At 42.8% G+C, this 11,155-nt stretch overlaps 1 protein-coding gene across 1 annotated transcript in view; it reads right to left on the bottom strand.

Annotated features, from left to right (window-relative positions):
* Positions 1–420: 420 nt before the first annotated feature.
* PRKCQ (protein kinase C, theta) overlaps positions 421–11,155 on the bottom strand; it is a 44,943-nt gene continuing 34,208 nt past the window's right edge. The window contains exons 15-18 of the mRNA XM_010003949.1: positions 7,867–8,005; positions 3,647–3,835; positions 2,067–2,195; positions 421–747 (exon numbers count right to left, since the gene is read on the bottom strand). Of these exons, the coding sequence (XP_010002251.1) occupies positions 592–747; positions 2,067–2,195; positions 3,647–3,835; positions 7,867–8,005 (613 nt within the window). The 3' untranslated portion in view covers positions 421–591. The remainder of the gene's footprint in view (positions 748–2,066; positions 2,196–3,646; positions 3,836–7,866; positions 8,006–11,155) is intronic.

The following is an 11,155-nucleotide window of genomic DNA, read 5'->3' as shown; positions in this document are numbered from 1 at the left end:
AAATTGAATCCAAACACCTCTGAACATTATTTTTAAAGTGTGTAGGGACTGAAATAGCTTCTTCAAAACTCCTGTGCACACATTCACAACTCTGCATGTGCACAAGTGGAGGTTATCAAAGCACCGAGCCTGAAGTCTTCCCAGATGCCCTCAGGCCTTGAGAAAACCACTTGTCCACTTGTAGGAGGAGGGTCTAGGTGAGAATTGCAGAAGTGGACAATGACATCACCGGAAGTTCAAATACACTTCTTTTTTTCTTCTTCTTTTCTCTTTTCTTCTTACAGAGAAACCCATTGTCTGTGTGCGCAAGTAATGGGGAACAGGTTTTGGCACCTCCTCATTTTTGGATGCTCTCAAGTTCAAGAATATTGGGAAAAGAAGGAAGAGAGACCAAAAGATAACATGAAGAAACTTCATCATTAGTGAAGAGTGGCTGGCACCTGCTACAGACTGGAATAAAGCTGGACAAGGTAAAAAACTTTCACTGAGGTGTTTTTCTGGTGGGTTCTTGATAAAAATAAACATGCACAGTCATCAGTCGACAAAGTGTTACTCAAACCATTACAGAGAGTTTCTTCAGGAAGGCAGATCTCAGGAAAATATTTTCTCCATTTTAGGGTTCACAAAAGAGAAGTTGCTGAACATATTTTGGTCCATGCTGTTAATCAGTGCTCTGTCTGCACAGGACAGTCTAGGCTTTTCGTTTAGAAATTCCTTGTCGAAGTTGCTACAGTCACTCGGAGATTTCTTCAAGAAAAAGGAAGAAAAAAACAGGTGGTGTCAAACCACTGATACTCAGATCTTGATTACAGTGGTACTGGCCCTACCAAGCTGGTTCCTAGAGGCTTAGCTCAAATAGTTGGGAGAAAGCTCAGCTCAGCCAGGGAACCTGCACTGCCTTTGCTCTTGGCCTTTTGTACAATGATTAGTGACTCCAGCCCAAGCAATGCACAACACCACATCAAACTGCAGTGTACTTCTGTCTGACCTCTTAATATCCAGCAGCCAGTGCTAATCACTTGCATATTACTACCCTGTTGAAGTAGCAATGGGAATAAACATTATGTAGGAGACACTGAGCCTGTGATTCAAGAATTTTACGAGGCAGGGATGTTAAAGCCATGTAACATGGCTGGACCCATCAATTAAATAAGATTTATGAAGGACTGTATCATGCAGGTGTCAAATTAAAATTATTAATTACAGGATTTTAATAGCTTAATAGAACTGTTATTGATAGTTGGGACCGTCCTAACTTAGTTGACCAGCTGGCTACCTGAACTGCTTTTCCTTCTTTGCCTTCTGCAGTGCAATGAAAGATGATCCCCACAGAATGAGCTGTACTTGTGTGACTAAGGGAAGGTGTTTCAAGTGGCATCCAGACCCCTGCTGTGGTAACTGAGAAACTGATAAGTTATTTACGGTTTCTCAGGTCTGGGCATGCTAAACTTGGGCTTATATCCATTAGAAAGGAGTAGTCATGATGACCAAGCCAAGCAGCCCAGCCAACAGAGGTACATAGTTCATGATTATATTTTCAATGACTGGACACTGTAGCAGATCCAAACTGTAGATGGTTTCAACTGCTTGTGGCTGATGTACTCAACATACCAGACAGTGTGTGGATAGTTTAATCTGAATTTGAACACTTAAATAAGAGCCAATATCTTACATTCTGACAGCCCAAGACCAAGATACTCCATCTGCTCTTAGACAGAGAGGCTGCATGGGTAGAGCAACTCCAGAAGATAACCACAAAATACTAAGGGTATTTTGAAAGCCTTACTTTGATGCCTAAAAACATTAGTTCCAGTGTCTAGCAGACACTTATTCACCTTTAAAATGCTGTCTCATGAATCTAAACAGACCTCAAGGTGTCTGACATTTAAGACCCATGTCTGAAGGATTTGGACAGTGCCCCTAAATAAACGGGTTTATAGCACTACTGTGGGTCCTGGCTTTGGTTTATTGCTAGATTATGCCAGAGTGTTTAAATATTTGGGGAATGAATGGTTTGGGAAATAAAGACATGAGATGGGTAGAAATGAAAGAAGATGCATCCTTACCACTCTGGGTTTGAATGGAGGCTCCATCCTTCTTTCTTCTAAAGCCTCCCAGTTTATTTCCTGGAAAAAGGCATGTTGGCGGATGTTCCCTCTTGCTCCCAGTCTCCTCTCAGGTTCTCTCACAAAAAGCTAGAAAGTTGAAGAAAGAGAAATCCCACTTTTATCAATAACAATGTGTTTATTAGGAGAGTCCTACCAGATAGGCTCTCAGACTTCAAACTCGAGCATAGTTGGTGAGACTGTGTAAAGTAACTTAATTTCTGACTGGGGAACCAGTTTGGATTCTTAGTGAACCAGTTTGGTTTCTTAGTGAACCAGCTTGGATTCTTAGTCTAACATGCCAAAACTGAGTCCGAGGCCATATTTTTATTTTGCAGGACACAGAGGACAAATGTGTTATAGTGGCAACAACATATGTGGCTGAGCATGTCAATGTGCAACTTCACAGGTGAAATACCTGGATCACACTTGCAAGCTTTTGCCTGGACAATTTCTTGTTATCAGGAATTTTTTATAACAGTTTAAATATAAGAATAAGAGTGATATCTAAAGATCTAAGCTGTGCTGCATGCAGAACAGACACTAAAACCATCTCCTGATCTTTTTTTTTTTTTTGTAGTACAATGTTAATGCTGTTCTGTCACTTTGGAAATGCAAAAGCCAAGGTAGGGACTGTAGCTCAAATATGAGCAAATCTTGTGACGAACAAGTTATCACACATCAGCTGAGCCATTATATCCCTCTGTCCATTCTCGCTCACCATCCTCCACTGCAAGGTAGGATGTATTAGCTTAAATCATGTCAGTCCAAAGCCCGACTGAGGGGTTGTAACTTGTTAGAGTAGTTGTGACTTCATTGCATTTTTACCTTTAGAATAATTTGCATCCCAAAACAGAAATGCAAGGAGGCAGGAAAAAAAAAAAAAAAAGAAAAAGGTTTATTACTGGAAGTGAACCTAAAAGATGAGGAGGATGCCCATTACAGGGAAGCTCTAGAGAGTGTTCCACCCACAAAGGACACTATGCATTGCTATATAGGAGATTAAGAGGGCCAAAATTCCAGATGGCATTGTGCTATTAGCTTCAGTGGGCCCTGCCACTTCAAGACACAGCTCAGGCTTTGTTAACCTGCTCTCTAGCTCAGTGTAAAGTTGTAAAATATTCTCTAATGAAAATCAAGCTGAACACCACAGCAATCTATCTCAGATGTCCTCATATTTCTGAGGCACAAGACTCATCATTTCCAAGGAAGTCACTGGAACTCTTGGTCTGAAGCCTGGCAGAATAGCTTTTCCAGGAGTTAACATGGCTTGCATCTGAAGGATTGTTGTGCAAAGAAATGTCTGATCCCTGCTTGTGTCTGACACCCTGTGATGCTGCTTACTGGATGTGGAGCCATCATCACAGCTCAGGTGGAAGAAGACACAAAGATGACCTTATGACTTAGGTCGGGTGTGATTTGAGGTCCAAGAAAATGACTCCTTCTGGTCCTAACACATTACAGATGTTTCTCTGAACAGTTGGAGGTGCACAAATCAAAGTTCTGGCAAAGACTTTCATTCACTGAGTGGTAATTCTCACCTTTACCAAAATGTCCTTTGCATCCTTGTCAAGCCAGCGAGGGTAGAATGGGTTGTCCATACGGATAGACTGGAAAAGCTCCTCTTCATCTTGGCCATGGAAAGGAGACTGGCCAATAAGCATCTCGTACAGGAGGACGCCAAAGGACCACCAGTCAACAGAGGTGTTGTACTTCTGCCCCAGTAATATCTGCCCAAAGAGAGGAGTGAAAAAGACAGAGGCAAAATGTCTGACATCATTATTTCAACTTCAGAAGGGTGACTAGACCTTGACCTTTCAACTGCCTCTTTGCACTGTGTTGGGACAGCAGAGGTGCTTCCTCCTGCCTGCAGCACAAGCCAGAGCATCTGCCAGAGGTGCAGGGAGACCTAAAGCACAGAAAGTGAGGCAAGACATTTTTTTACTTTTCTCTGAATTATCCCAAGAGTTGAAACTTGGCTTATGAACTCCAAGAAGACAACAGGTTAGGCAGTAGCTTTTTGGGACTGATTTAACTCACACAAGTTGCACTTTAAAATTACAAGTTTGACAGTGTAAGGGCACCTTAGGACTATCAGTCAGTGAAAATAGTGTGAACTTATCCCAGAAAAATCTGCTCCAGAAAAAGCATGATGAAGTGGTTGCTGCTCTGTCCCTCTTGAGGCCAACAGAGTTATAGGTAGAATGTGAGTTTGTCCTCAGCCCAGTCCATTGCTTTGTGCCTTTCTGTGTCATCTATTAAGTGAAGGCTAAATCCAGTGTGTGGGGGACAGGGAGGGTTGGATGGAGCGATGAACCCCCCTAAGAGGGGATGTGGCATTTTCCTCCCTTACACACTTGGCCAGACACCACCAAATTCTCAAATTTCCCCTTTGGGGAAGCAAAATTACACTTGCCTGCCTTCATATATGTGTTCTGGAGATACCTAGAGCTGAACCAGTTACCATGAGCTTCTTTTAAAGTCAAGGAAGAGAATTAGTTCAATTTTAGACATCCAGAAAGTTATCTACTTGTTGCAAACTACAACCCCCTATTTGTCTCCTTTGGTTATCAAGGAGCCTAGACAACTTGCTCATATCTAGATATTTACTTCACAGATATCTAAAGCTACATGTGATGAATGTGATGTATAGGGTCCTTCTCAGGATTTTAGACTTGAAGATGGGAACAGTTAATTTTAAGGCTCAATCTTTACTCTTGAGCCCACAGCTTGGTTGCAATGTGAGCCCCCATACTATAGCTGAGGTGTAGACATCAATGACAAGCCCTGGAGATGGCTTAATACTGGTGAAAACATCTACCCAGATCAGTACACATGAAACTGTTGATAGTTGAAAAATTACAATTTAGAGAGGCTGTCTCCAAAAATGGCAAAAGTGGAGATTCAAAAAAGGCAAAAAGGCTGTTTGGATATAAACCACAATATGTGTTCCACTCAGAGACAAAGAAAAAGAATCTATTTCTTCTGGTTTACTTTTAAATAAATTCATCCCAACCTTTCCTTCTGAAAAGACACATTCTTTTTATAAAGCTTTACCTTTTAAAGTATAAAATATCCAGAAACTGAAATTATATGTTTCATGTTGGTAAAAGAAAAGATTTATTAGCTTTGCAGTTCTCTGGAAAAAAAATAAATGAAGTCAGCAATTTCATTTCAGGGTAACTTGTTGAATTTTTATTTTTTTTATTTTTTTGTGTGTGTCAAATATTTTTTGAAATTAAAAAATTGCTTGTCTACTGACCCAGAGCCCCCTTATTTCCACAGCTGTAGCCAAGGTGCTGGGTCTGTAACAAATTAAAGCATCAGCAGCTGCACTGAAATACTGACAGAAAGTCCAGTGCTCCTGCTTCTGACAGGAGAGATGATCCATAAACTCAAGCAGTGCTTTCAATTTAGAGGTAAAATGTTTTATATGCACCCATTGAATCTCTAAAATAAATGAAGGTGCAGAAATAAAACTCTGAGATATTTTAGTCTTTCTCTTTTCTAGGAAGTAAAATCAGATAATGGATCATCACAGAATCATTAAGGTTGGAAGGGACCTTAAGGATCATCAAGTTCCAACCCTCTTGCCATGAGCAGGGAACCACTAGATCAGGTTGCACAAAACCTTGTCCAACCTGGCCTTAAAAACCTCCATGGATGGGGCATCAACAACCTCCTTGGGCAACCCATTCCAGCTCCTCACCACACTTAGAGTGAAGAATTTCTTCCTAATATCTAACCTAAATCTCTCCTCTCTCAATTTAAAACCATCACCCCTTGTCCTATCACTGTCTTCTCAAATGAAAAGCCCCTCCCCAGCTTTCCTGTAGGCCCCTTTCAAGTACTGGAAGGTATAAAGTCTCCTCAGAGCCTTCTCTAGTCTGAACAGCCCAAATTTTCTTTGCCTTGGCTCTCTTATTTTTATTTTTGGATCAGAAAATAGCTTTCTTTTTTAAACAAATAAAAGCATATTGATGTGGAATAAAAGACAATTGCAGCTTGATTGCAGGACACACCTACACCTGCTCTTGGGCAATACAAATCCAATGGATTTGAAGAGCCCAGCCCTTGTGTCAGCAGTGCTGTGACCCAGGTTAGAATCGAGCCCTTGGTGCACTGTAAAAGATCAATGAGTTACAGTAGAGGGTAAAAAAAAACAACCAAACAACAAAAAACAAAGCACCAAAAGCCTGAAAAGCTATTTGGAGAGCCCCAATATCCATCATGAAAACACTTAAATCAGGAAATGGGATCTTGAAAGGCAAATAAATGGATTTCAGAGTGATGTTGGACACGATGCGTGGATGACTTGTGGGTTTTGCTCTGAGCTGAAAAATGTTTTCTTTGGCCCCAATTTGCCACCTAATTAGTCAAAGCCTCTTCATAGTAAGATCTATCATTGTGTGAAGTCATCAGTTTAAGGGAGCTTTCTGTTTTCTTTAGGGATCTAGTCCAAAGTATCTACATTTACTAGGAGGGGGAAAAAAAAGGTTCTGTCTGGGCAAAGAAATGAAAAGGAATAAGGGGGAGGGCAAAAGTTCTTCCTGTGGGCAGGCTGGAATTTTGTGTCTGTGACCACCCAATTTATTGAGTGGGCAAACTGAGGCCAGGTTCAGCTTTTCTCTACAAAGTGTCAGCACCCATCAGCTGCAGAAGGAGAAAAGGAACTGTTGGTATGTTTTAGCATGGAGTGTGGAGACTCTCCATGTAAGCCCCAGCCTTCCTGAGCCAAGGGGATGGAGAAGGACCTTAACACATGCTGTAAGCTCTGTCTTGCTACTGTTAGCTCAAGTACAGTCTGACCCTGAATCAACTCCTTCATCTCCTTCATCAGGAGACAACTGGTGGAGGCATGTCCTCCAGGAATGGGTTCATGCTCTGGCACCATGCACTGCCAAAGCAGAGAAGCAGATAGTCCAGAGTTAGCAGGTTGGGTCCCAGCTGTCCTCTGGACAGCAGCACCTCTCCTCCAACTGCTGGCACTTTGAGGGGAAAAATCAGGGTGTACGACCACTGTCATGCTTATTTCTTCAAGCATCTCCACCTCTTTTACAAGCAACTCTTGGTTGCATTTTATGCCTTTCCAGAGTATATAGTGTCTTACTCAGCTCTGGCAGGATGCTCATGATGCAGGCTGTGATTGCAGCCAGCTAAGAACCTGTCTGAGCAAGAAAGAAGCCCAAGCTTATGGGTGCCATCCTTATTCAAGAATCAGAGCATATCCCAGAGGGAAGGTGAACCCCAGTCTCTGCTGTATCATGGTCCCAGCCTCTCTTCTCTATCTGAAAGATGGTTAATCAATGAGGAGGGAGAATCAGCTCCAGGTGGGCATTTTGTCCATGACTCCCCACCAAGGAGCCTGTACAGCCATGGGACCCTACTATCAGCTAACTAGGGAACATGCTTCCCATTCCTTGTGCTATTTCTGTCCCTGAATTATGAGACCTACACCTTGGAGCTTCTTCTGCCATGTCCCAAACTGGATTTCCACTAGCCATTCTGTTTCCTGGCTAACAAACCAAGCACCACTTGCTTCCCAGACACAGCTGCACAAAAAAATGAATTAGCCACAAAAACAGGCAATGCCAGGCAGCAAAGCAGACTCTGAGCCAAACTGAAATTGAGTTTCTAGCCAGGAACTGCTTAAAAGCAGGTTATTACTCTTTGCACCCTCCACCACAGACAGATAGTCATGTCTGAAGATACATTCTCTGTCCCACAGCAGCTTGCTCACCTCCTTGGATCCTACACCTACCTCAGGAGCAATATAGTCAGGAGTCCCACAGAAAGTACTTGTCTTTGCATCACCAAACATGTTCTCCTTGCACATCCCAAAGTCAGCAATTTTGATGTGCCCCTCGTTGTCCAAGAGTACGTTGTCTAGCTTCAAGTCTCTGTGGAGGAAGAGAAGGAAACCTCTCCTTTAAGGTGTTACAGAGCCACTCAAGTTATTTTAGCAGGTTACACTTACTGACTTGCTATTTGCCTCTATGTAGTGTCTCATGTTGTACTAACAAAGGAAGTCCAAGGGCTGAAGGAAGAGCTGCTCTCTTGGACTTCAAGTTCCCTTTTTCTCCTTCCTCCTGTCCCAGCACTAATTCATTTGCTGGAGAAGACTTCACACAAAACACCTTCTAAAAGCTACCTCCTTTGAGGATGCAGAACAGTGAAGGTAAAAGGGGCTTTGCACCATCTGGAGCTTCTGTGCTAACAGCCTGGAGAAGGTGAGCAAGAAGGAAACAGTTAATGCTCACTTTCTGTTTCCCTGGGATTTTCAGTACTGTCTCCAAAGCTGCTGCCAGCTCTCCCTCCTCGTGCAGGCTCTACAAATGTTGGAATAGGTAAAGACTCACAAGCCCTGCACGGCTTGCAGAGGGTCAAAATAATCCCAGACACCAGCAGGACACCCACCACCTTCTCACTGCTGGGCTGCACTATCTGAGCCCTGGGGATTTACAGATCCCTTCACACTCAGCTGCCAAGCTGTTGTCAGAGGTTTCAAGCTCTGAGCTACTGTGGGAAGCAAAGAGCCCAGAGGGAGGAAAAAAAAGAAATTCACAGAGCAGGAAATAAAAACAAGTGAGCTGGTGAATATTTGCCATTGACTGAAAACAAAGAGGCCCTCACGTGGGAACAAGTTCTGAAAGGAGAGAAAAGCATGTAAAGAAAGGGAGAAAAGGCAGAAAGAAAGGAAGGCTGGCATGGCTTCTACAGTAGATTTTTTTATTTCTTATCTAAAAGTCTTGCTTTTCATTGAAATAATGACTCAGGGAGATGTTCAGATCAGTGATGCTGCACTTCACCAGGGATGTAGGAAGAATCTGGGTTACCTGGTGTCAGAGCACCCATGTTCCTGCACTGCCCATCCTGTGCCATCTCTGCTTCTTCCCAGGGATCCCAAAGCACCCAGACCCAGCATTTGCTTATGCCACAGCCAAGGATACAATTAGCCTTTTCCAGCCTCTGCTGATTCACACCCTACACACATTTTCCACATCTTAGGCAAGAGTATTAACCACAAGGCTGCTGTACAGCTTCCCTCCTGGTGACAAATGTTTCACTACGTGCTTTTTCTATCAAAAATGGCTTTGACTCTCTCAAAGAAGGCAATTTCTAATGCATGATGCTCCTGAAATGATCACAGTTGCAGGAATAATGGCTGTTCAGCCTCCCTCTGTGCACATCTCCTCATCTTGCTTTGGCCAGGCCCCAGTCAGGGTGGAGGAACCTGGTAGTATCTCCACATTAAATTCTTGTCATGGGGCAATTGTTGGTTGCTGCTAGAATATGGGTCACGTGGGAGCCATCAATCAAAAAGAAATATAGAGACAACCAAGACATTTGTCTTCCAAGTGGCAGACACTCATGTTGTCACAATTTCCAGCTGGAATGACTTATTTTAGTTACACCACTGAGATCAATCTCTGGCTGCCAGCACTGCTTTTATTCATCTGGTAGATCGAAGCAACACAAAAAACCCATCACCTTCAGTTTGCTTTCATTATTTTGATGAGTCTCAAACTCATTGGCTCCAGGGATTGGACTTGCTGCCAAAAATGCCTCGGCTCATTCATTAAAATTTAAGCCAACATTTCCAAACGTGGGTGCATGAGACAGAACAGCTGGATCCATTATTCTTACTACATCGCAAGTGATGTAGTTTCAAAAATGATTTCTATTCACTTGCCTAAGTGCTTAGTTAGCTCTGAGCTGCTGGTGGCTGTGTGTTCTCAGCTGGCCTCATTGTCATTGTCTTCCATGGTAGTTTCAAAAATGATTTCTATTCACTTGCCTAAGTGCTTAGTTAGCTCTGAGCTGCTGGTGGCTGTGTGTTCTCAGCTGGCCTCATTGTCATTGTCTTCCATGAAAAAAAAAAAAAAAAAAGGGAAAAGGAGTAGGACTGGTTAAATCATTTCCCTCCAAGCTTGATACTAAAAGCAATGCCTCACATCTCCTGGCCATGAGCTATTTCTTCCTATCACCATGTCTAGCTATCCCAATTTTCCCACATTTCCCAAGGCTCCAGGCTCTAAACACCTCTCTCCTCTCATAAAGAAATGGGTCCCAAACCCTGACACACCATTGGTGTAGCAATTCCAGATAAAAATGGGAATTATAAACCAAATGTCAGCATTAGCACTTTGGCCACAAACTCACAATGTCCTGTTGCCTTGATGAGCTTTCTCATTTATTTCTGACAAGCTATTTGCTTCCTGCTTTTACAGAAGGCTGCAATGTAGAAACTAACTTTGGCCATGAAGATGAGTTGGTCTAGACTTCCCCCGGAATTCAAGTCCTCCTTTTTTGCCATGGGAAGGCAAACTGTGGCCTGATTTCTGCAGCCCTTCTTGCTCCCATCTTGTCTGTGTGCTTTCATATAGGTCTGAAGCACAACACTTGTACTTCAGGGCAAAGCATGTGTGCATAATGTTGAAGCTCCCAGGGAAGTCAAGCAGAATCTGGAATGGGTGATTTTGTAGCAGAGGACTTCTCCTCCTCAGGATTTGATAGATGGATGCAATGTGGACTAAGTTCATACCAATCACTTTGGAAGAGAACACTTCTGTCTGAGTGCAGCTGTCTGCAGTGTCCCATCTAGTCCCCATCATCTCCCTGCAGAGCCCACTGCTAGAAATGAGCACTTCTCAGACACCATCCCTGGAGGTATTCAAAAGACATATAGATGTGGCACTCAGGGACATGGTTTAGTGGTGGACTTGACAGTGTTGGGCTAACAGTTGGACTTGATCTTAAAGGTCTTTCCCAATCAAAATTATTCTATGATCCTATCAAAAGTTTGATGCACCTGAAAAACCCCACTCCTTTCTGCTTACTCCAAGAAGAGCTCGAGTGGCCAGGGTAACCAGCACAGCAGATAAACCAAATTTCTCAGAGCTATCTTGACCTTATACACCTTCATAGATGGAAAGTTTAAAGCATGTGCCTGTGCTATATGAATAACTCAGTATAAAGCCATCAAAGTGCTTGTTTTAATGTCACATGAAAAAGGACTAGATTCTCAAAAAGAGCTCAAAACTGTCTGT

This window comes from Chaetura pelagica, unplaced genomic scaffold, assembly GCF_000747805.2.
Source record: "Chaetura pelagica isolate M959 unplaced genomic scaffold, ChaPel_1.0 scaffold518, whole genome shotgun sequence".
Lineage (NCBI taxonomy): Eukaryota > Metazoa > Chordata > Aves > Apodiformes > Apodidae > Chaetura > Chaetura pelagica.
Note: the sequence above shows the minus strand (reverse complement) of the source record. Positions and strands in the feature narration are given on the sequence as shown.